The following is a 27128-nucleotide window of genomic DNA, read 5'->3' on the forward strand; positions in this document are numbered from 1 at the left end:
AAGGAATAACAGGAATGCGGAATATTTGGCTAATGGTAAAGTTCTTTAAGTGTGGATGAGCACAGGGATCTAGGTGTCCATGTACATAGATCCCTGAAAGTTGCCACCCAGGTTGATAGGGTTGTGAAGAAGGCCTATGGAGTGTTGGCCTTTATTGGTAGAGGGATTGAGTTCCGGAGTCAGGAGGTCATGTTGCAGCTGTACAAAACTCTGGTACGGCCGCATTTGGAGTATTGCATACAGTTCTGGTCACCGCATTATAGGAAGGACGTGGAGGCTTTGGAGCGGGTGCAGAGGAGATTTACCAGGATGTTGCCTGGTATGGAGAGAAAATCTTATGAGGAAAGGCTGATGGACTTGAGGTTGTTTTCGTTGGAGAGAAGAAGATTAAGAGGAGACTTAATAGAGGCATACAAAATGATCAGGGGTGGACAGTGGACAGGGTGGACAGTGAGAGCCTTCTCCCGCGGATGGAAATGGCTGGCACGAGGGGACATAGCTTTAAACTGAGGGGTAATAGATAGAGGACAGAGGTCAGAGGTAGATTCTTTACGCCAAGAGTGGTGAGGCCGTGGAATGCCCTACCTGCAACAGTAGTGAACTCGCCAACATTGAGGGCATTTAAAAGTTTATTGGATAAGCATATGGATGATAATGGCATAGTGTAGGTTAGATGCCTTTTGTTTCGGTGCAACATCGTGGGCCGAAGGGCCTGTACTGCGCTGTATCGTTCTATGTTCTATGGATGGGGCTGGGAGCTGCTCTTGTCCCTGGTGGCGTGATGCCACCCTGTTCTGTCCACTGCCCACCTGATGTGAAAGGGACAAGTGGCCGTGTGTCCGAGGTGCTGCGGTGTTCGGGCGCCTATCCTGCGGGAGCCACTGGCACGAGCCCCATCACCACCTCACTCGGGGCGATGACGGCCCCAGGGCGACACCACGGGACGGGGTTGCGAGCAGAGATAGCCACTGATGCTGCCAATCCACCTGGCGCCGCTGGGAAACCTGTATACCCACTCTGTCCTCGATCAGGGTCTGCATGCTCGCGGCCATGGAGCGAAGCGAGTGGACCCACGCCGTCTTGGACTGTACCACATCAACCATTGACTGCGCCACCTCCCTCTCTGTCTGCGTCACGTTGACTGCGCCTGGGCAACGCCGGCGGCTTTTTCAGCGATTTCCCGCTGTGACTGGGGCACGTCCAGAACGCACGCTGCAATTTCACGGTGGCTGTGCACCTGGCTGCTGCGAGCCGGCAACCATATCCTGGCCCTCGGCCAGCGACTGCACAAATTACCCCAGCCCTTGGTCATGCTGATTTAGAGCCCAAACCCTCGTCTCTAATACTGCCATAATGGACGCCACTCGTGCATAAAGAGAGTGTGACTTCTCCCTTCATCAGGATTAACAAAGAAATCCTAAAAAAACGTGAACAATTTCCCGTATCTGGAGAGTCACCTCACCTCGGAAGCTCACAATGATGTGGAAGTCCAACATTATATGCATCCACCAGCGACTACTTCGGACTCCTAAAGTCGAAAATCTTTGTCTCCTGCGACATCTATGCTGGCAGCATGATCCTCGTGGATAAGGTGGTCGTCATCCCAATTCTTCTACACGGTTCAGGAACTTCAACTATGAACACACGCCACCTCAAGGCACTCAGCAGGTGCCATGAACACTGAGACAGCTTCTTCGTATCAGCTGGGAGAACGGGCATATTAACATCAACACCCTTGGACCAAGTACAAGAATATTGAGGCCATGATCATCCAAAAACCACCTCCAGGCCGGCCATGTGCTCAGGGTGTCAGCGTCCCGACTGCCGTGGAAAATCTTCTTTGGCCATCTCAAAGAGGGCTTCCGAACAAGAGGAGGGAGGGGAAAGACGCGCTTTAACGGCCCACCTGAAGCACTACCTCAATAAATGCAACATAAATGTTAATGCCTGGGAGAACCTTGCTGAATAGAGATCTACTTGGAGGGACGTCGTTATTGAAGGGACGTAGTTCTTCGATGACACCTGAAGGCAAGGATCTATAGTCCTATGACCGGTCTCACCTCCCAGAAAATTCTGCCAATGTGCAGTCAATATGCCACTCCTTGGTGAGACTCATCAGTCATACACGAAGTCCAATAACCTATGTACATGGTACAACCATGAATTTCTTATGTTGACAATCCTACTCATTAGCATGTGATCGCCGAAGAATAAACCGAATGTTCCCTGCAAATAGCGAATGAAAATTATTCGTTAGCGGCAATTATGACACGCTTACTCCAGAAGGGTAAAAAGCTTTCGTAGAAAAGTCGGGTTACTTATCTTAAAAAGGTTGGTAACCAGTTCGCTCTGCAGGTGCCACATGTGCAAGTGTGAGATGAAATGCTCTGCAACATTGAGGACGTCCCAGTACGATACGGAAATTCGCCAGGATGTTACGATATCTCATGGAAAATGTGTTTGCAGTTAATGCCTTTAAAAAAATCCGGGATGTCAGAAATTTACGATATTCTTTTGGAAAGAATAGAACATGAAAGATTGGAGGGATCAGAACCACTTAAATCTTCGGGATAAAATACGTACGCTCCAACCACGTTGCCAATCCCCGGATAACCCATCTTCTTACCATCCCCCTCTCCCTCTCGCGATCAATGACTCCTCAGCTCCCAGCTACTTAACCCGTGACTGAAATACCGATACCCTCCAAACATTCCAACACCAACGCACTCTAAATCCACCGATCCTTCAAATCGACAGGACCCACCTTCCTGCTACTCATCTATAACCAATTCTGCCCACTTGTTTATCTTCTCCCTGATTCCACAAAGTGAAATGATGCAAAGGGATCTTTGACCTTTCGAAGTAATTGACCGCCAGCGCTATTAAAATTTGGTGAAAAAAATGTTGTAATTTGTCGAAGCTTCTCTGCTTGCACTCGTCCGGACATTTTGAACGAATACAAGTCGTTCAAAGCAACAGTTTCGTTTCAGTGTCTGAGAATGGAGTTTTTATCGGTTGGTTATTAAACTCTGATTAGCAGAGTCGTGCCATGGACACTAGCCGATTTAATGGCGACTCACAGCTAATTGCAAGCATTGTTTTGAATTTTGAATAGTCAGTGTTGCTCTAATTAATCAAGGTTGAGCCTCGATAGATTAATCAGCGAATACCGTCCACCAAGATGTTTCACTGATACTGGTACAAAACCCGTAAACGTAATTTCTGCTGCAAAATACAGGGCATGATTTATGAATATGTTTTTCATTCCAAAAAATGTATTCTTGCATATTATTTAAATTTTGCTAGGCCTTCAGAACAAATCAAACGGTAAGAGGTATTTCCTGAGTTCAAGTAGCTTACATTCCATAAACAGAAACAAAACCTGATGGAATAACTCATCAGTTCAAGCAAAATTTGTCGAGAGCGAAAAAGAGCTAACCTTCCGAGTTGATATGACTGTTCTTCAGAGCTCTACTTACAGACAACTACCCTCAGAACAACGTCCATCTGGGGAAGCACGGTAGCGTTGTGGATAGCACATTTGCTTCACAGCTCCAAGGTCCCAGGTTCGATTCCGGCTTGGGTCACTGTCTGTGCGGAGTCTGCACATCCTCCCCGTGTGTGCGTGGGTTTACTCCGGGTGCTCCGGTTCCCTCCCACAGTCCAAAGATGTGCAGGTTAGGTGGATTGGCCATGGCAAATTGCCCTTAGTGTCCAAAATTGCCCTTAGTGTTGGGTGGGGTTACTGGGTTATGGGGATAGGGTGGAGGTGTTGACCTTGAGTAGGGTGCTGTTCCCAAGAGCCAGTGCAGACTCGATGGGCCGAATGGCCTCCTTCTGCACTGTAAATTCTATGATAAAATCAAGCATAGCAAACTTAGAAAAATACATAGAAAAATATAGGAACAGGAGGCCGTTCGGCTCTTCAAGCTCGTTTCGCAATTCATGATGATCATTGATGATTATCCAAATTAAACGCTTAACCGCGCTCCCCCCCCCCCCCCCCCCCCTTATCATTTGCTCCCATTCGCGGTAAGTGCTGTATCTAACTGCTTCTTGAAACCATATAGCATTTTGGACTACCAAAACGAAAGTAGGAAGGAACTTAAGGAAGGAATCAGGAGGGCTAAAAGGGGTCACGAAAAGTGATTGGCAAATAGGGATAAGGATAATCCCAAGACTTTTTACACGTACATAAAAAGCCGGAGGGGAGCGAGGGAAAGGGTTGGCCCACTGAAAGAAAGGCATGGGAATCTATTTGTGGAGCCAGAGGAAATGGGTGAGGTACTAAATGAATACTTTCCATCAGTATTCATCAAAGAGAAGGAATTGATGGATGTTGAGTCTGGAGAAGGGTGTGTAGATAGCCTGGGTCACATTGAGATCCAAAAAGAGGAGGTGTTAGCCGTCTTGAGAAATAATTAGATAGATAAGTCCCCAGGGCCTGATGGGATCTACCCCAGAATACTGAAGGAGGCTAGAGAGGAAATTGCTGAGGCCTTGACAGAAATCTTTGGATCCACACTGTCTTCAGGTGATGTTCCGGAGGACTGGAGAACAGCCAATGTTGTTCCTTTGTTTACGAAGGGTAGCAAGGATAATCCAGGGAACTACAGGCCGATGAGCCTGACGTCAGTGGTAGGGAAATTACTAAAGGGAATTCTTCGAGACAGGATATACTCCCACTTGGAAGCAAGTGGACGTGTTAGCGAGAGGCAGCACGGTTTTGTAACGGGGAGGCCGTGTCTCACAAACTTGATAGAGTTTTTCGAGGAGGTCACAAATGTGATTGATGCAGGTAGGGCAGTGGATGTTGTCTAGAGGACTTCAGTAAGGCCTTTGACAAGGTCCCTCATGGCAGACTGGCACAAAAGGTGAAGGCACACGGGATCAGGGGTGAGCTGGCAAGATGGATACAGAACTGGCTAGGTTATAGTCGGCAGAGAGTAGCAATGGAAGGGTGCGTTTCTGATTAGAGGGCTGAGACGAGTGGTGTTCCTCAGGGATCAGTACTGGGACCTTTGCTGTTCATAGTATATATAAATGATTTGGAGTAAAAAGTAACTGATCTGATTAGACCATAAGACCATAAGACATCGGAGCGGAAGTCAGGCCATTCGGCCCATCGAGTCCACTCCACCATTCAATCATGGCTGATTTCAACTCCATTTACCCGCTCTCTCTCCACAGCCCTTAATTCCTCGGGAAATCAAGAATTTATCAACTTCTGTCTTAAAGACACTCAACGTCCCGGCCTCCACCGCCCTCTATGGCAATGAATTCCACAGACCCACCACTCTCTGGCTGAAGAAATTGCTCCTCATCTCTGTTCTAAAGTGACTCCCTTTTATTCTAAGGCTGTGCCCCCAGGTCCTAGTCTCCCCTGCTAATGGAAACAACTTCCCTACATCCACCCTATCTAAGCCATTCATTATCTTGTAAGTTTCTATTAGATCTCCCCTCAACCTCCTAAACTCCAATGAATATAATCCCAGGATCCTCAGACGTTCATCGTATGTTAGGCCTACCATTCCTGGGATCATCCGTGTGAATGTCCGCTGGACCCCTCCAGTGCCAGTATGTCCTTCCTGAGGTGTGGGGCCCAAAATTGCTCACAGTATTCTAAATGGGGCCTAACTAATGGTTTATTAAGCTTCAGAAGTACATCCCTGCATTTATATTCCAAGCCTCTTGAGATGAATGACAACATTGCATTTGCTTTCTTAATTACGGACTCAACCTGCAAGTTTACCTTTAGAGAGTCCTGGACTAGAACTCCCAAGTCCCTTTGCACTTCAGCATTATGAATTTTGTCACCGTTTAGAAAACAGCCCATGCCTCTATTCCTTTTTCCAAAGTGCAAGACCTCGCACTTGCCCACGTTGAATTTCATCAGCCATTTCTTGGACTACTCTCCTAAACTGTCTAAATCTTTCTGCAGCCTCCCCACCTCCTCCATACTACCTGCCCCTCCACCTATCTTTGTATCATCGGCAAACTTAGCCAGAATGCCCCCAGTCCCGTCATCTAGATCGTTAATATATAAAGAGAACAGCTGTGGCCCAAACACTGAACCCTGCGGGCCACCACTCGTCACCGGTTGCCATTCCGAAAAAGAACCTTTTATCCCAACTCTCTGCCTTCTGCCTGACAGCCAATCGTCAATCCATGCTAGTACCTTGCCTCGAATATCATGGGCCCTTATTTTACTCAGCAGTCTCCCGTGAGGCACCTTATCAAAGGCCTTTTGGAAGTCAAGATAGATAACATCCATTGGCTCTCCTTGGTCTAACCTATTTGTTATCTCTTCAAAGAACTCTAACAGGTTTGTCAGGCACTACCTCCCCTTACTAAATCCATGCTGACTTGTCGTAATCCGACCCTGCACTTCCAAGAATTTAGAAATCTCATCCTTAACAATGGATTCTAGAATCTTGCCAACAACCGAGGTTAGGCTATTTGGCCTATAATTTTCCATCTTTTTCCTTGTTCCCTTCTTGAATAGGGGGGTTACAACAGCGATTTTCCAATCCTCTGGGACTTTCCCTGACTCCAGTGACTTTTGAAAGATCATAACTAACGCCTCCACTATTTCTTCAGCTATCTCCTTTAGAACTCTAGGATGTAGCCCATCTGGGCCCGGAAATTTATCAATTTTCAGACCTATTAGTTTCTCCAGCACTTTCTCCTTTGTGATGGCTACCATATTCAACTCTACCCCCTGACTCTCCGGAATTGTTGGGATATTACTCATGTCTTCTACTGTGAAGACTGACGCAACGTACTTATTTAGTTCCTCAGCTATTTCCTTGTCTCCCATCACTGGATTACCAGCGCCATTTTGGAGCGGCCCAATGTCTACTTTTGCCTCCCGTTTGTTTTTAATGTATTTAAAGAAACTTTTACTATCATTCCTAATGTTACTGGCTAGCCTACCTTCATATTTGATCCTCTCTTTCCTTATTTCTCTCTTTGTGATCCTCTGTTTGTTTTTGTAGACTTCCCAATCTTCTGACTTCCCACTACTCTTTGCCACATTATAGGCTTTCTCTTTTTCTTTGATGCATTCCCTAACTTCCTTTGTCAGCCATGGCTGCCTAATCCCCCCTCTGATAACCTTTCTTTTCTTTGGGATGAACCTCTTTACTGTGTCCTCAATTACTCCCAGAAACTCCTGCCATTGCTGTTCTACTGTCTTTCCCACTGGGCTCTGCTCCCAGTCGATTTTCGTCAGTTCCTCCCTCATGCCCCTGTAGTTACCTTTATTTAACTGTAACACCTTTACATCTGATTCTACCTTCTTTCTTTCAAATTGGAGATTGAATTCTACCATATTATGATCACTGCCTCCTAAGTGTTCCCTTACTTTAAGATCTTTAATCAAGTCTGGCTCAGTACATAACACTAAGTCCAGAATGGCCTGTTCCCTCGTGGGCTCCATCACAAGCTGTTCCAAAAAGCCCTCCTGTAAATATTCAATGAATTCCCTGTCCTTGGGTCCACTGGCAGTTTTATTTACCCAGTCCACCTGCATATTGGAATCCCCCAGAATCACTGTGACTTTGCCTTTCTGACATGCAATTTCTATTTCGTGGTGCATTTTGTGCCCCCGATCCTGACCACTGTTAGGAGGCCTGTACATAACTCCCATTATGTTTTTTTTGCATTTGTGGTTCCTCAGCTCTACCCACACAGACTCCACATCATCTGACCCTATGTCGTTTCGTGCTATTGATTTAATTTCATTCCTAATTAACAAGGCAACCCCGCCCCCTCTGCCCACCTCTCTGTCTTTTCGATAATTTGTGAATCCCTGGATGTTTAAATGCCAGTCCTGAACCCCCTGAAACCACGTCTCTGTGATGCCTACCACATCATACCTGCCAGCCACAAGCTCATCTACCTTGCTCCGTACACTGCACGCATTTAAATATAGCACCTTTAATTCTCTATTGACCGTCCCTTTTTGTTTTCTTAGTGTGGTGGACCTTGATTTACTGAGCCTTTCCATACACTGTGTCTTATTTCGTGGGATTGGGACTATCGTAACCTGTCCTGAGTTTTGTCTTTTCGTGCTTTTTTGTATTCCTAAGCAGCTACGCTTCCCACTGATTACTTCACCTCTTAATTCCCTGACTTTCCCTCCCCCCCCCCTCCCCCAATCTCTAGTTTAAAGTCCTATTGACCACCCTATTTACTCTTTTCGCCAGAACACTGGTCCCAGCTCGGTTCAGGTGGACACCATCACAACGGTATAGGTCCCCCCTGTCCCAAAACTGATGCCAGTGTCCCATGAAAAGGAACCCCTCTTTCCCACACCACTCTTTCAGCCAATTAGTAAGTTTGCAGATGACACAAAGGTTTGTGGAATTGCGGATAGTGATGAGAACTGTCAGAGGATACAGCAGGATTCAAATCGTTTGGAGACGGGGGCAGAGAGATGGCAGATGGAGTTTAATCTGGACAATGTGCGGTAAAGCATTTTGGAAGATCTAATGCAGGTAGGGAATATACAGTGAATGGTAGATCCTCAAGAGTATTGACAGTCAGAGAGATCTAGGTGAGTACAGGTCCACAGGTCACTGAAAAGGGCAACACAGGTGGAGAAGGTAGTCAAAAAGGCATACGGAATGCTTGCCTTCATTGGCCGGGGCATTGAGTATAAAAATTAACAAGTCATGTTGCAGCTGTACAGAACCTTAGTACGGCCACACTTGGAGTATAGTGTTCAATTCTGGTCGCCACAATACCAGAAGGATGTGGAGGCTTTAGAGGCAGAAGAGATTTACCAGGATGTTGACTGGTATGGAGGGCATTCGCTATGAGGAGAGGTTGAATAAACGTGGTTTGTTCTCACTGGAACGACGGAGGTTGAGGGGTGACCTGATAGCGGTCTACAAAATCATGAGGGGCTTAGGCAGAGTGGATAGTCAGACGCTTTTTCCCAAGGTAGAGTGGTCAATTACTAGGGGGCGTAGGTTTAAGGTGCGAGGGACAAGGTTTAGAGGAGATGTACGAGGCAAATTCTTTACACAGATGGTAGTAGGTGCGTGGAACTCGCTGCCGGAGGAGGTTGTGGAAGAAGGGACGATAGTGACGTTAAACGCATCTTGACAAATACATGAATAGGATGGGAATAGAGGGATACGGACCCCGGAAGTACAGAAGATTTTAGTTTTGACGGGTAGCATGGACGGCACAGGCTTGGAGGGCCGAAGGGCCTGTTCCTGCGCTGTACTTTTCTTTGTTCTTTTGTTCTTGGTTCTTTGACTCAACTATTCCTATGGTAACGTGTTTCACAGGCTCACTACTCTCTGAATGAATACATTTCTCCTAATCTCTGTCCTAAACGGTCTACCCCGTATCTTCAGACTCTGAACCCTGGTTCTGGACACACCTACCATCTGGACCATTCTGCCTGCATCTACCCTAACAATTGCTGTTTGAATTGTATTAGTTCGTATGCGATCCCGCCTCATTCACCTGAACTCCAGAGAATGCAATGCTAACCAATTCAATCGCTCTTCATACGTAAGTACTGCCATCCTAGGAATCAGTCTGGTAAACCTTCACTGCGCTTCCTCGAAATCTAGAACATTCTTCCTCAGATAAGGAGACCAAAACTGCATACAATTTCCAGGCTTGGCCTCACTAAAGCCCTCTATAATTGCAGCAACACATCCATGATGATGCGTATTCGGTCTTTGCCTCTATCAAATTCCTTGTCACTCGAAAATATCACGGGTACATCTCATTGATTTCCCAATTGTCTAGATAAGCTATTTTCATGAATATGCAATGCATAACTGATAATAAATACGTGTCTGTTAATGTGTTCACTGAGAAAATCTCTTCCGCTCTTTTGTGTACACAATTGCTGTCGCAAGGTCGATTTTTACTTATTGCTGTGCAAATTGCATCTTATTTTATCTTTCTATGTTCGTGTTACCGCTGCTCGTAGGCAAATCATAACACGAAGATGTAAACGTGCTGAAAGCATGTTTTCGCCTAATTATATATAATGAAACAATAACAGGTCGTAAATATAGCGACGATGTCGGCGTTGGGCACAGTACGAAGTCTTACAACATCAGGTTAATGTCCAAGAGGTTTGTTGGAATCACTAGTTTTCGGAGTGCAGCTCCTTCATCAGGTGAGCGTGTTGAAGGAGCTGCGCTCCGAAAGCTAGTGATTCCAAACAAACCTGTTGTAAATATACAACGAAAACGTCCAAAATTGTAGGGAGATTGACTGAAGGATAACATAATTAATTACCAGTGGCATATTTCATTAACGTTTCAAAGTACAATACATTTCACAAACTAAATGTGTTTCGAGATGGAGAGATAGCATTCATACATAGAACATGGAGGAGGGACTGATAAGTCATTGCTACTATAACAATTAATTACTTCGAAACATGCAAGGAATTAAACGTTCATTGAGCTAGATAGAAACATCATCGGCCGGTAAAACGAGCAATGGATTCTCCGAGAGCTTATTTCAAGCTAAGAACAATTCGGAATTTCATCCACATCTTTATCATTTCATTTGGCGAAAATTCTGTTGATGAATCTCTGTGGTTTTATCTCCAGTATTTCAGGAGCAAAGGTGATCGATGTGTACTGTGGGATGTTAGAAATAATTTGTCGATTTAAATGATTTCTATTCAGTCCTTCTGGATAAGAAAGGGTGGAATTCTGGATGGATGCATTTTAAACTTAGGTCTCTACATATATTGAGGATCTGGTTTCAGTTCAAACTGTGTCTCTATTGTGCTTAGAGGTTGACAGAATGAGCACGATGTGAGTACTATGGAACTGCTGCCACTCAGAATCAAGGACCGCGATCGATTCCAGCCTAAGGTGGCTGTGTGGAGTTTGCACAATCTTCCCATGTCTGCGTGTGTTTCCTTCAGGTGCTCCGGTTTCCTGACGTAGTTACAAAGTGCAGATCAGGTGGATTGGCAATGTTAAATTCCCCATTTGTGTCGAAAGATGCTCTGGTTCGGTGGTGTGGGCATGATCAATGCAGGGGTTTAAAGGGATAGAGCGGGGAATAAGCCAAGGTAGAGTACCCTTTCAGAGGGTCGGTGCAGCCTTGCTGGGCCTATTTGCCTTCTTCTGCACTGTAGGGGTTCTTTGAACAGTATAAGGGATGAAGATGTAAAAAAACACACTTAGCAAAGGTTGATCTCGAAGGTTAAACTTAATTAACTTTAGGCATCAGTGCAAGATGCAGTAAACAGCCAAACAAGCGAACTATTGGAAGATTGTCGTCAAAACAATAATGAAATTATTCAGTGAGGAGATAAATTAAGGTAAATTCAGAAGAAGATGGATGGTATGCACCGTCCCACTTCCAAAGTTGTTCCTGTGAATGAGAATGCCTTTTAAATAGAGATCCAGTTGAACAAAGAACTGATCAAAGTAATATTGCTGCTGTGTCAACGTCACTGATGGATAATAATTAAACAATTGAAATACATGCATAATTCGAAATTGCGACGAGTTACAAAGAAGGTCTGAAATTATAGAAGTCATAGAATCCCTACAGTGCAGAAGGAGGCCATTCGGCCCATCGAGTCTGCGCAGACCCTCACCTGAGGAAGGAGCAGTGCTCCGAAAACTAGTGTTTGAAACAAACCTGTTGGATTTTAACCTGGTGTTGTAAGACTTCATTCCATAGTTAGTGTTCTGGGTAACAGGGACTGACAATCTACTGAAAATCTTTTAGCATAAGATATATTTTGCAAACTGTTTTCTCCTTAACTTCTGCATATGCTTGTTAAGAGAATTGGGAGTGAATGAATATTTCACCATTGTCAAACGTTTCATGCTTACTGATTGTGTTATTGTTGTTAAACACTTATTGGTAGTCCTGTGAATTCACTCATACTCTTTTTCTAAATACAGTGGTAGAGGTTAACGTCTTTTGAGCCCCGATTCCATTTTTCATGTTCCCCTCCAGTACTAAAATCCTAATAACAATATAAAGGCTCCAACAAACAATCCTGCTGGATTTATTTGTTTCAAACAACGTCTACATGTCACCTCCTCGATTATCATAAACCTTTAGCAGCTCAGACCTATCACTTTCAGGCAATGTTCGTGTTTTTACCAAACCTCCATTCGTCTTTCTTCCACTATGAGAGTCCTTAAAGCTTAGCACTTTGCTCATGTTTCGTAAGAATATTCGCTGCCCCTGAATCCCGAAATTAGAGGAAGGAAGTGAGAAAGAGAGTTCTCTCGGACATCCTGCATCGCGTTTATAATCACAAATGTGTTTGATCTTCAGGAAATCAGGAACCTTGCTGAACGGGATCGGAGAAAAGAGGCGTGCCAGCTCGTTTTCGATATCCTGTTGCAAAAGGGATCCCGGGAAATCAGAACATTCTTCAAAATATTTCTTCGACTGCAGAACCCCAGAGAGCCTAAAGTTGTATTGACTGAAATACATTACTTTGGAGAAGAAATAAACGGTACGTGATAAATAATTTCAGGAAGAAACGAAACGCATGCTCCTTCAATGGTGTGCAATTGAATGTTCGATGTATTGTAATTAATAATTGAAGGTAATCTTTTAAATCCACTTTAGAAATGGTATTTCTCAGCGCATTTCACTTATATGATCAATCTAAGCATCTTTTCTGTAAATTCAATGTACAGGGGGAATTGTAAATGATGCCCTCTCCAATATTCTCGGATTTCATTATGTGTTTAAGTACTTCAACATAAAGCTGTCATTTTGATATTAGTAGGATTGCTAATTTTCATCCAATTCCCCAATTCTCCTCCAGGTTAAAGACCAGCAGGTTTGTTTCACTGTTGGACTTTCACCTGTGCGCACCCCAGTCCAACACCGACATCTCCACAGCATGCCTATTCTCCTCGACATTGTAATGTCTGAATGGTACTACTCCACACTCAACAGGCAATAACACGATTGACGCTAAATTGGTGGATGTACGGGATATGACCCTGAAACAATATTAAAAATTACATCGATGCGCTGTCAATGCAAATACAGATTTTTCAGATTCTGGTTGCCCACTTAGAATTCTCGTGCAGTTGTATCAATCCAGTTGCATTGTGCATTTCAACAAAATGGAATGTTAAGATTGGGAATCGCATGGCCATGATGCAATATCTTGCCAAATTGTAAAATCCTGCACGCAGCTGGAACGACCCTGGTGCATGGTTCATTTTCATATTGATCTGGCGGGACCCTGATAGGGTTGAAATTCCTGTGAACGTTGGATTTGTTTCATTGACACATGTACCGAGGTACATTGAAAGGTATTGTTCTGCGTACCGTCCAGACAATCATTTCATTCATGAACAACACAAAGGAAATCTATAAATACACAACGTAAATACATAGGTACAGGAAACAGTTGAACATTCGTAGTACAGTACAAATCAGTACAGAAGATGTGTGAAGATATCAGATCAGTCTGTAAGAGAGTCACTCAGGAGTCTGTTCGCAGCAGTGAGGAATGTGCTCTTGAACCTATTAGTGCGTGTTCTGAGAATTGTGTATGCCCTGCACGGTGGAAGACGTTCGAAGTGTGATTAACCCGGGTTGGGGGGGGGGGGGGAAGAGGGGGGGGGGGGCGTGGGGGGGGGGGGGCCTAGTTGATGATATCACACTTTGGAATTTAAAGTTGTCAACCATCACCACCCCGGCAGCATTGATGAAAACAGGGATGTGTATGATACTTTGCTTCCTGAAGACAATGGCCAGCTCTTTACTGTTGCTAACATTAAGGGAGAGATTTATGCCGTTATACCACTCCACTAGATTCTCTATCTCCCTCCTGTACTCTTACTCGTTGTTGTTTGAGTCCCGACCCACTATGGTCGTGTCATTAGGAAACTTGTAGTTGGAGTTGGAGCCAGATTCTGCCACACAGTCGTGTATGTATAGGGAGTACAGTAGGGGGACTAAGAAGGTAGCCTTGTGGGGCGCTGGTAGTGAGGACTACCGCGGAAGAGGTACTGCTGGTATATTCTTTCTGATTGCGGTCTATGTGTCATGAGGTCTATGTGTCGAGCATTCAATTGCAGATGGAGTATCCAAGTCCTAGGTTTTGGAGCTATGATATGATCTTAGCTGGGATTATGGTGTTGAAGACAGAGCTGTAGACAATTAACAGGAGTCTGATGTATGAGTCCTTATTGTTCAGGGATGAGTCTAGGGCCATGGAGATGGGGTCTGCTGTGAACCAGTTGTGGCAAGTTGCGAATTACAGTGTATCAAGGCATTCTGGGAGTATGGACCAATCTCTCGATGCACTTCATAATGATAGATGTCAAGACCACCGAGTGTTAGGTATTGAGGGACGTTGCCAGGTTCTGATTTGGCACCGGAATGATGTTGGTCTTCTCGAAACAGATGGGAACCTCGAAGCAGCGCAGGGCGATGTGGGAGATGTCCGTGAACTCACATGCCAGTTGGTCGTTGCCGAATCTGAGAGCATGGTCAGGGACCCAGTTAGTACCTGCCGCGTTCTGAGAGTTCACTTTCAAGACAGTCGATCTGACTTCAGAAGCTATAATGGTTGGTATGGGTCAGTCCGAGGCTGCTGCGGCAGTTGACAATGGTTTGCTGGCTTCATCATCTAACCGAGCACATAATGCATTGGGGTCATTGGGGAGAGGGGGAGGGGTGGTGCTACCGCCGGATATCCTACTTCGCTTTGCTTTGTTGCCCGTTATGTTGTTTCACCCTTGCCACAACCGACGAGAGTCCATGGTTTTGGCCTGTGAGTCTGGCTTATTCTGGTATTGTCTCTTGGTATTCCTGATGACTGTGGAAGTCTGGATTTCTTGTATAGGTCAGGGTCGCCTGTCTTGAACCCCTCAGACCTGGGCTTCAATAGAATCTCCCGGTTGATCCATGGATTCCGGTTGGGAAAATACGTAGTACGTTCGTTTGCATGCAGTCTTCTATACCCTTGCTGATGAAGTCTTTGACTCGTTTAGGTTCCATAATATGACCAGTCCACTGACTCCAAGCGACAAGTAGGAGCTTTTCTGTTGCTTCGGAACAGCACTGCACGGCCAGGTCTTCCCCAGATTCTCCTGCTTAATTTTCTGTTTGTTAACCGGGAGATGAAGCACCATCTTATGGTCCGATTTTCCGAAACTGGGTCCGGGGAATGTATCGGTAGACATCCTTGATGTTTGTATAGCAGTGGTCGAGGCTGTTGGCGTCCCTGGTGGGACAGGAGATGTGCTAGTGGAATATTGGCAGTGCACAATTGGAGATGGCCTGGTTAAATCCCCAGCCACAATATACAAGGCCTCTGGGTATTCTGTTTCACTGCTATTTATAGTGGTGTACAATTCATCAAGTGCCTTCGTCACGTCCACCTGAGATGGGATGTAGACCACCGTGATAATGGCAGAAGTGTACTCCCGTGGAATGTAGTATGGGTGACACTTCATGGTCAGGTGTTCCAGGTCGTCGTTCACCAGGGCAGCCAAGTTCAAGCACCAGGTAGAGTTGATGAGGAGGCAAACCCCTACATCCTTCGCTTTGCCTGAAGACACTGTGCATTGAGACGCAGTTAAAATGTGTGGAACACTTTGGTGAGGCAGGTGTGAGCCATGTCTCTGCGAAACAAAGTAGACTTCAGCCCCTTACATCCCTCTGAGAGGTAATTCGAACATGTGGACGTTAGCTACGAGTATGCTGGGAGAGGACACTAGAACCCATGTTGTTTCAGTCTCTGTCTGACTGTCACGTTCCCCATACTTCCTCGGTCGGCAGCTGCTTCTGTATGGTCCTGGGATCTGCTGGGAGAATTCTGACCTTGTGGAAGGTCGGTAGTTGCATCTGCATGGGTCCACCCTGCTGGTTTCGATTTTGGGGTTGCATCTGATGGAGTACTGGGCACGTGTAGCGAGTTTTGGGTCGCTGGGGGTACATTTTCATGATCCGGTCGGGCCCCGGGGATCCGTGAGTACGGATGAACCTTTCGCAACTTTTGGGCCCTCGCGTGGGGTCTCCTACGTTTTGCGTCGCTGGCAGCGTCTTCCTGGGTCATTTTGGATCTGGTCCCGTGTTCGGTTCCAGCGTTAAAGGTCTGGCCGGGCGCTCCTGGAACTGAGCTTTGGAGGAGACCTGATGGGGCCTCCGCATGGATTCTATTCCTTTCCTCCATCTGCCAGGATGTCGGGACGCTTGGCATCTCTCCGGGTTGGGTCCCTGCTGGGGCTCTCCGGGTTGAATCAGGCCGGGTTCCGTGGTCGGGGCCGGGTCGGCCATTCCAGCGGCAGTATCGGGGCTACGAAAGCTGACGTCGATTCCCAGGCCGAGTCGGGCGCTCCGAGGGCCGTGTCGAGTCCGATGCGAGGTCGGGCCTGATCCACACCCAGATCCAGGCCAGGGTTGGGTCGTCGTCTTAGTCCTGCCGGTTCGCGTCGGGTCATTTGGCTAGACCCATGGAGGATCCTCCGACCTGCAAGGGACCATAAAGGATAAACGTTAGAGATAGTATTAGTACTAGAATTATATCTCAAAAAATAAGTACGATTATAAGACATGTAGGGGATGATCTGTGTGAGTGAGCTTATAGAGTTTCGCCACGCTCCGGCGCCATCTTGCAAAATCACATCCTATGTTGTCGGGGAAATCGGTAAGATTTAAAAGAGCTGAATTTCCCAACGGTCTGGAGCATTTCTTGCAAGAAAGCAATTCAAATCTATATAGCACAAACATTACTAACAGCCGACACTAAAATAAAAAAGACGATGACTTTTGCCTTTACAATCTGGGCATGTCACCCAGCCGGTGTTAGTGTTCACCATTCTTCCCGTCCATGCGTAACATTACAAGAATAAGTCCAGAGTAACTTGGCGCTCACCAGCAGACTACGTCGTTCATGCAATTCCCCTTTAAAACGTTTTGTGGCCTTATAAAATCCCTCCCCTAACCCTTACAATTTAATGTGTGAATCCCACCAGCAACGTTCATCTCCCCTGCAAATGAGACACTCTCTTAGCAATCAATTGTATTGTTTTAGGCACTTTCAAAAATATAACATTGTAAACACTTCAAACAATAATCTTCTGGATATAGTACAGTAAGAATATCACTTCTTTCTCTCATTTTGCATTTAAATAGTTTGCCTTGGCGACATTGCAAGGTTTACTCGTAGCAACAACGTGAATGTGAAAATTAAATTTTAAAGTCTACCTTATCTGATTTCGTAGAACATAGAAAAATACAGCACAGAACAGGCCCTTCGGCCCACGATGATGTGCCGAACCTTTTTCCCAGATTATTCATAGATTATCATTGAATTTAAAGTGCAGAAGGAGGCCACTCGGCCCACCGAGTCCGCACCGGCCCCCGGAAAGAGCACCCCACCCAAAGTCAACACCTCCACCCAACACCAAGGGCAATCCCGGGCACCAAGGGCAATCCACCATGGCCAATCCACCCAACCTGCACACCCCCGGACCGCGGGAGGAAACCGGAGCACTCGGAGGAAACCCACGCAGCCACGGGGAGGATGTGCAGACTCCGCACAGACAGCGACCCAGGCCGGAACCAAACCTAGGACACTGGAGCTGCAAAGCAACCGTGCCATCCACAATGCCACCGTGCCACCCTGAAGAACAAATAAATCTACACTCTATCATTTTACCGTAATCCATGTACCTATCCAATAGCTGCTTGAAGGTCCCTAGTGTTTCCGACTCAACTACCACAGGCAGTGCATTCCATGCCCCCACTACTCTCTGGGTAAAGAACCTACCTCTGACATCCCCCCTATATCTTCCACCATTCACCAAACAATTATGTCCCCTTGTAATGGTTTGTTCCACCCGGGGAAAAAGTCTCTACACTGTCTACTCTATCTATTCCCCTGGTCATCTTATAAACCTCTATCAAGTCGCTCCTCATCCTTCTCCGTTCTAATGAGAAAAGGCCTAGCACCCTCAACCTTTCCTCGTAAGACCTTCTCTCCATTCCAGGCAACATCCTGGTAAATCTCCTTTGCACCTTTTCCAAAGCTTCCACATCCTTCCTAAAATGAGGCGACCAGAACTGTACACTGCACTCCAAATGTGGCCTTACCAAAGTTTTGTACAGCTGCATCATCACCTCACGGCTCTTAAATTCAATCCCTCTATTAATGAACGCTAGCACGCCATGGGCCTTCTTCACAGCTCTATCCACTTGAGTGGGAACTTTCAAAGATGTATGAACATAGACCCCAAGATCACTCTGCTCCTCCACATTGCGAAGAACTCTACCGTTAACCCAGTATTCCGCATTCATATTTGTCCTTCCAAAATGGACAACCTCACACTTTTCAAGGTTAAACTCCATCTGCCACTTCTCAGCCCAGCTCTGCATCCTATCTATGTCTCTTTGCAGCCGACAACATCCCTCCTCACTATCCACAACTCCACCAATCTTCGTATCATCTGCAAATTTACTGACCCACCCTTCAACTTCCTCATCCAAGTCATTAATGAAAATCACAAACAGCAGAGGACCCGGAACTGATCCCTGCGGTACGCCACTGGTAACTGGGATCCAGGCTGAATATTTGCCATCCACCACCACTCTCTGACTTCTATTGCTTAGTCAGTTCGTTATTCAACTGTCCAAATTTCCCACTATCCCATGCCTCCTTACTTTCTGCAGGAGCCTACCATGGGAAACCTTCTCAAATGCCTTACTAAAATCCATGTACACTACATCCACTGCTTTACCTTGTCCACATGCTTGGTCACCTCCTCAAAGGAATTCAATAAGACTTGTAAGGCAAGACCTACCCCTCACAAATCCGTTCTGACTATCCCTAATCAAGCAGTGTCTTTCCAGATGCTCAGAAATCCTGTCCTTCAGTACCCTTTCCATGACTTTGCCTACCACCGAAGTAACCCTAACAGGCCTGTAATTCCCAGAGTTATCCCTATTCCCTTTTTTTTGAACAGGGGCACGACATTCGCCACTCTCCAATCCCCTGGTACCACCCGTCTTGACAGTGAGGACGAAAAGATAATTGCCAATGGCTCTGCAATTTCATCTCTTGCTTCCCATATAATCCTTGGATATATCCCGTCAGGCCCGGGGGACTTGTCTATCCTCAAGTTTTTCAAAATGCCCAACACATCTTCCTTCCTAACAAGTATTTCCTCGAGCTTACCAATCTGTTTCACACTGTCCTCTCCAACAATATGGCCCCTCTCATTTGTAAATACAGAAGAAAAACACTCGTTCAAGGCCTCTTCTATCTCTTCAGACTCAATACACAATCTCCCGCTACTCTCCTTGATCGGACCGCCCCCCGCCCCCCCTCCCCGCCCCGCTCTAGTCATTCTCATATTTCTCACATATGTGTAAAAAGCCTTGGTGTTTTCCTTGATCCTACCCGCCAAAGATTGTTCATGGCCTCTTTTAGCTCTCCTAATCCCTTTCTTCAGTTCCCTACTGGCTATCTTTTATCCCTCCAACGCTCTGTCTAGACCTTGTTTCCTCGGCCTCTCTTGACATTCAACCCAACTTGTCAACCATGGTTCCATCACTCGACCATCTCTTCCCTGCCTGACAGGGACATACATAATCATGGACACGTCGTACCTGTTCCTTGAACAAGTTCCACATTTCACTTGTGTCCTTCCCTAACAGCCTATGTTCCCAACTTATGCACTTCAATTCTTGTCTGACAACATCGTATTTACCCTTCCCCGAATTGTAAACCTTGCCCTGTTGCACGCACCTATCCCTCTCCATGACTAAAGTGAAAGTCACAGAATTGTGGTCACTATCTCCAAAATGCTCCCCCACTAACAAATCTATCACTTGCCCTTGTTCATTACCAAGTACTAAATCCAATATTGCCACTCCTCTGGTCAGGCAATCTACATACTGTGTTAGAAATCCTCCTGGACACACTGCACAAACACCACCCCACCCAAACTATTTGATCGAAAGAGTTTCCACTCAATGTTTGGGAAGTTGCTTCCCATAGAATCCTTGGATATATCCCGTCAGATATATCTAACCAGTCTACCCTGTGACTTCTGCACCTTTCCAAAATCTGTTTCCCAATCTGTTCCTCCACACCTCTGCTACTATTGGGGGGGGCCTATAGAAAACTCCTAACAAGGTGACTGCTCCTTTCCTATTTGTGACTTCAACCCATACTCCCTCAATAGGCTGATACTCTTCGAACTGTCTTTCTGCAGCTGTTATACTATCTCTAATTAACAATGCCACTCCCCACCTCTTTTACCACCCTCCCTAATCTTATTGAAACATCTATAACCAGGGACCTACAACAACCATTTCTGCCCCTCTTCTATCCAAGTTTCCGTGATGGCCACCACATCGTAGTCCCAAGTACCGATCCAAGCCTTAAGTTCACCCACCTTATTTCTGATGCTTCTTGCGTTGAAGTATACACACTTTAACCCATCTCCGTGCCTGCAAGTACTCTCCTTTGTCAGTGTTCCCTTCCCCAGTGCATCATTACACGCTTTGGCGTCCTGAATATCGGCTACCTTAGTTGCTGGACTACAAATCCGGTTCCCATTCCCCTGCCAAATTAGTTTAAACCCTCCCGAAGAGTACTAGAAAACCTCCCTCCCAGGATATTGGTGCCCCTTTGGTTCAGATGCAACCCGTCCTGCTTGTACAGGTCCCACTTTCCCCAGAATGCGCTCCAATTATCCAAATACCTGAAGCCCTCCCTCCTACACCATTCCTCCAGCCACGTGTTCAGCTACACTCCCTCCCTATTCCTAGCCTCGCTATCACGTGGCACCGGCAACAAACCAGAGACGACAATTCTGTCTGTCCTGGCTTTTAACTTCCAGCCTAACTCCCTAAAGTCGTTTATTACCTCCATACCCATTTTCCTACCTACGTCGTTGGCACCAATGTGCACCACGGCTTCTGGCTGCTCCCCCTACCCTTTAAGGATCCTGAAGACACGATCCGAGACATCCCTGGCCCGGGCACCCGGGAGGCAACATACCTTCCGGGAGTCTCGCTCGCGACCACAGAATCTCCTATCTATTCCACTAACCATTGAATCGCCTACAACTATTGCTTTTCTATTCTCCCCTCTTCCCTTCTGAGCCCCAGAGCCAGACTCAGTGCCAGAGACAGGGCCGCTAGGGCCTTCCCCCGGTAGGTCATCCCCCTAACAGCATCCAAAACGGTATACTTGTTTTGAAGGGGAACGGCCACGAGGGATCCCTGCACTGTCTGCCTGTTTGTTTTTTTCCCCTGACTGTAACCCAGCTATTCTTATCCTGCACCTTTGGTGTGGTTACCTCCCTGTAATTCTTCTCTATCACCCCCTCTGCCTCCCGGTTTATCCGAAGTTCATCCAGTTTCATCTCCAGGTCCCTAACACGGTCTTTGAGGAGCTGGAGTTGGTTGCACTTCCCGCAGGTATAGTCAGCGGGGACACCGGTGGTATCCCTCACCACCCACATCCTACAGGAGGAACATGCAACTGGACTAGCCTCCACCCCCTCTTACCTTACAGAGTATAGCTGCCCTGTGGACCAACTGGATCTCCACCCTCCGACTCCGCTCCCATTCAGCTGCACTCTCTGTAAACTCCTGGCTCTCTTCTCACTCTTTGCGGAAATGTAGGAAACAAAATGAAAGGAGCACTTTACTCCCTCCTCATCTAACTCCCCCAGTCACCAAACTCTCACTAGAGCACTCAAATGCACCAAATTCAGCACTCCCTCAGTCACCAAGCTCTCACTAGAGCACGCAAATGCACCAAATTCAGCACTCCCTCAGTCACCAAGCTCTCACTATAGCACTGAAATGCACCAAATTCAGCACTCCCTCAGTCGCCAAACTCTGACTATAGCACTCAAATGCACCAAATTCAGTACTCAGTGCAAACAAAGTCTGCACTGTAGGGGATAACCTTTATACCGTGAATCTAGCCTGAAAACTGGCCTAATCCAATTAACTAATTAACAAGCTCCAGCTGCAAGTGCCTGCAAGTGGAAGCTTTGTTTAAAGCTGATTGGAAATTCACCTTATTTTAAAACAAACAGCAACTTTTAAGTTAATTAACTAAATAAAAGAAAGACTAGACTTTAGATAAACATGAAGCCTTATACTCCCCCAGTCACCAAACTCTCACTATAGCACTCAAATGCACCAAATTCAGCAGCTCTGTCGTAAAAGTAGCGATGTTCCAACATTGACAGATTCATTTTCTTTCAATCTCGTCAAAAGATCTGTTTCGCTTTGAGTACACACTGCACTTCATTAGCTTATTTATGTGCTTGAATACGCTAAAACGGATATCGATTCTTTGCCTTATGGGCGCCAGGATATATTATTAATGGGCACAAATCTGCGACAATAAATTTTGTCTGGTTAGACCGACCAATGACGACATTGTAAATTTGTAGCTGACTATCTGAATTCCAGTTGTTGGCAACTGGGATATAGCATTCAAGAAAAATGCTGCCTATCTTTGTGCTTTGCATTCTTTAGAACATAAGAACATAAGAACTAGGAGAAGGAGTAGGCCATCTGGCCCCTCGAGCCTGCTCCACCATTCAATGAGATCATGGTTGATCTTTTGTGGACTCAGCTCCACTTTCCGGCCCGAACACCATAACCCTTAATCCCTATATTCTTCAAAAAACTATCTATCTTTATCTTTAAAACATTTAATGAAGGAGCCTCTACTGCTTCACTGGACAAGGAATTCCATAGATACACAACCCTTTGGGTGAAGAAGTTCCTCCTAAACTCAGTCCTAAATCTACTTCCCCTTATTTTGAGGCTATGCCCCCTAGTTCTGCTTTCACCCGCCAGTGGAAACAACCTGCCAGCATCTATTCTATCTATTCCCTTCATAATCTTATATGTTTCTATAAGACCCCCCCCCCCCCCCTCATCCTTCTAAATTCCAAGGAGTACAATCCCAGTCTACTGAACCTCTCCTCGTAATCCAACCCCTTCAGCTCTGGGATTAACCTAGTGAATCTCCTCTGCACACCCTCCAGTGCCTGTACGTCCTTTCTCAAGTAAGGAGACCAAAACTGAACACAATACTCCAGGTGTGGCCTCACTAACACCTGATACAATTGCAGAATAACCTCCCTAGTCTTAAACTCCATCCCTCTAGCAATGAAGGACAAAATTACATTTGCCTTCTTAATCACCTGTTGCACCTGTAAACCAACTTTTTGCGACTCATGCACTAGCACACCCAGGTCTCTCTGCACAGCAGCGTGTTTCAATATTTTATCATTTAAATAATAATCCCTTTTGCTGTTATTCCTACCAAAATGGATAACCTCACATTTGTCAACATTGTATTCCATCTGCCAGGCCCTAGCCCATTCACTTAGCCTATCCAAATCCCTCTGCAGACTTCCAGTATCCTCTGCACTTTTTGCTTTACCACTTATCTTAGTGTCGTCTACATACTTGGACACATTGCCCTTGGTCCCCAACTCCAAATCATCTATGTAAATTGTGAACAGTTGTGGGCCCAACACTGATCCCTGAGGGACACCACTAGCTACTGATTGCCAACCAGATAAACACCCATTAATCCCCACTCTTTGCTTTCTAGTAATTAACCAATCCTCTATCCATGCTACTACTTTCCTCTTAATGCCATGCATCTTTATCTTATGCAACAACCTTTTGTGTGGCACCTTGTCAAATGCTTTCTGGAAATCCAGATATACCACATCCATTGGCTCCCCGTTATCTACCGCACTGTTAATGTCCTCAAAAATTCCACTAAATTAGTTAGGCACGACCTGCCCTTTATGAACCCATGCTGCGCCTGCCCAATGGGACAATTTCCATCCAGATGCCTCGCTATTTCTTCCATGATGATAGATTCCAGCACCTTCCATACTACCGAAGTTAAGGTCACTGGCCTATAATTACCCGCTTTCTGCCTACCTCCTTTTTTAAACAGTGGTGTCACGTTTGCTAATTTCCAATCCGCCGGGACCACCCCAGAGTCTAGTGTTGATTTAGAAATGTTGTTTTCTCTTATTTGAAGTCAGATACCACATCGTCAATAGTATCTGCATTTTATAGAGAGAGTGTCCTGAGATATCGATCCCAAAATCCTCGTTGACCGTTCAGGATGATGAAGATCTTTTAAAAAGCCATAACAATTGGATTGACATGGAGGACAATTGAATTAAACAAGTAGCGGATCTCACTTACCTTTCAGTTGGTTTTCCATGATGGCATTATTTATATTTTCCAGAAGACACTGTTTAATTTTTCCTCTGCTGTAAATCCGTGCAGTGCATTTTTTTCGAGTAAAACCCTTTTCACCATTTTACAGCCTCGTGGACACCAATTCAATGTTCAAACAAGCACCTTTTCTCGTCGGTTAGATATTTCAGAATCTTTAACTGTTTTCACATTTTAATCCTCCAATTCTGTTCCAATTCGGACTGGTATGCTTCTCGCAAAATCGACTATTTCATAGTGTTATGATTTTGAATTTACGTTGAAGAATATTTATACTTCCTCGCAGCTCTCTCATCTTGGAATTGATTAGAATAATGCCACGAACATGCAGCAAAATTCATTTCCTTTGTTTTATCATTACATTAGCAAAAATGTGTGATTTTTCTCTTCTGTAAAATTCACCTGGCTTACTATTCAACTCCATACAACTAAGTTATTGAATTAAGTCCAAAGCTGCATTGCCCATTTTATATTTAACAGTCTGTTTTACTTAATTGCTGGACATCACTTTCGTGGAAATGTTAATTTTAGCAGAAGCTTGCAGCCTTCATAGATTCATGCCAACAGAGAAATACAATTTGATTTTCTTTAACAATACCACAATATCCTGACTATGTTTATTGCATCAATTTCCAACGGCGTTGGAAGTGTCTGGCACTACGACATAGGTAATTACAAGAGAAGTAGCCACCGCCGTCAACCAGACTGTTCGTCTGGAAGAGATCACTAGTCCTGCAATGCTACGCTGGAGGAACGCCTTCCACATTATAGATAATCCAACTCTTAACTGACCTCAACTATAGTATTTCCTGGCATCTATTTTGCAAAGGACACAGTATTAATCGAAAATATCTACGTAGGGGCAGTCGCTGCCAAATCGAAACCTGGAAGCATTTCTGTGTTATTTTCATATTTCGTGGGCACACGCTGGCCGCGTAAGTCAAGGTTTCTCTGTTTGTGCAATAATCCTCAATTATTTCTCTCTCAAGTAAATTCAATGGTATCCTTTTTTGCATTCTCTCTGTCGTACACAGTTCTTCCTTCTCAGTCTTGCCTCAGTCTGTCCATCTCATTCATTTTGATTTAAATTTCTGACTTAATATCAAAACATTTCATGTGTTGAGGTATCCTGGCATATTCAGCTGGACGATTATAAGGATCATATTTTTCATCCTCATGTTAAAATGCAAAATTGCTGATTGAATAATCATTATTTTGCCACTAATTGCAAACTTCCAGGTTAGTGCACACACACAAGATGAATAGCATCAAAAGACAAGGCAAACGTTACTTCCAGCTCTCGAACAGAATAATTATCTCAACAAAGTGACTTCAAGATCTAATTTCAACCAGAAAGACATTGAGCTGCGCGTTTTCCATACATCTCCAAAATGCACACGTGTGTCAGTATTTACACATAGAAAAATATTTAGTCGAAGCACCCCTTTTCTCAAGAAAACCTTTCATCCGGTTACGTGCTTCTGCACAGCAGTACCTGCAGTGTCCTGTACAAGTTAGAAAACAAATCAGTTTTGTTTCACTGTTTGGTACTCTGTCAATGTGGGCATTGTTTATTTATTTTGAAAGCAATTGTTTGATTTCCTGTTCCAAAGAATACGGCATACGCATTTCTCTGAGCAGCTGTGCTTGATATGCCCACGATCCTCTTTTCCAAAATGTTACTTTATCTTAAGGAGGACGTATTAAAACATAATCAGATTGCACTGTGTCTTGCAGGTCCATTATGTTAAACGCAATCCCCATGAACAAATGGCAAAATAAATAACTGTGGAAACCGACAAGTAGCTGCCACGTTTCCGATATAGTGTGGAATGCTACAAAATAAAAATACTCACAGATAGCCTTAAGTTGCACTTCATTCAACCAAATAGTTTGTAGATTACCTCAACCATTTAATGAGCATTTACACAGTTAAAAGTGTTCAATGAATTACCATCCAGTAATAAGCTCCAAAATCCATAAACACGAGCCCCCCACCCCCACCCCCCCCCCCCCCACCCCCCCCCCCCACCCCCACCCACCCCGGTCGTATCCAGAGTATCCTAAAACGAAAAGGGCAGTGCAATAGATTTTATCTCTCGGAACAAAAATTGGCAGAGGAAGAAAATATATCATATTCCCAGGATCCACATCAATGAATTCAAATCGCATGGGGTAAATGTCTGGGGTTTGGATAGATGAAACACAACGCATTTACGCCCGTTCATATTCTCAGATCCTAAGACTTAAGTGCAGAATTCGTTTATTTCGCTCATCTAATCTACGCAGCTATTCAATGATATCATTCCTGATTTAATATGATAATCCTCAACTCCACTTTCGGCTATCTCGTAACAGCCATTTATTTAATTGCTGATTAAAAATGTGTCCATCTCAAACTTGAGCATGTTAATGACCCATTCTCTGCAACTCTCTGCGATAATACATTCGGCAGATTGTCTCCTCTCTGAGAGAGGAAATTACTCCGTATCTCTGTCAAATATGGGCGGCCCTTGCCACTGAGAGTATGCCCTCTTTCCCTACACTCCCCACAAGGACACTTAGCATCTAGGGTGCAACATCGCCTGATGATCCTCTATGTATTCATAAGGTCGGATCGCATTCATCGAAACTCCATTGAGTACAGGCAGAGCCTACTCAAACCCGCCTTATGACTGTGATCAACATAGTGAAATTTATCTGGACTGCCTCCTATGCTATTTTATGTTTGCTGAGGTAATGGAATCAAATCTGTTTCCGTATTCCAAGTCCAGCTTAATTAGTGTCTTGTATTGTTTTAGCCTAACTTCCTGTATATATGCTCCGTTAAGGCCGCTCTTTCATTTTCATTTTCTATTTCCTGCTGAACTGACATGCAACTG

The 27128-nt window shown here is 45.1% G+C and overlaps 1 protein-coding gene across 3 annotated transcripts in view; it reads left to right on the forward strand.

Moving 5' to 3' along the window:
• The window catches only part of LOC140410174 (NACHT, LRR and PYD domains-containing protein 12-like), a 121129-nt gene that overhangs the window by 26652 nt on the left and 67349 nt on the right, over nt 1–27128 (forward strand). For all 3 annotated transcript variants that reach the window (XM_072498154.1, XM_072498152.1, XM_072498153.1), the window contains one exon: nt 12298–12481. In XM_072498154.1, coding sequence (XP_072354255.1) covers nt 12298–12481 — 184 coding nt within the window. The remainder of the gene's footprint in view (nt 1–12297; nt 12482–27128) is intronic.

The sequence above is a fragment of the Scyliorhinus torazame genome, chromosome 4 (genome assembly GCF_047496885.1).
Source record: "Scyliorhinus torazame isolate Kashiwa2021f chromosome 4, sScyTor2.1, whole genome shotgun sequence".
In the NCBI taxonomy this organism is placed as follows: domain Eukaryota; kingdom Metazoa; phylum Chordata; class Chondrichthyes; order Carcharhiniformes; family Scyliorhinidae; genus Scyliorhinus; species Scyliorhinus torazame.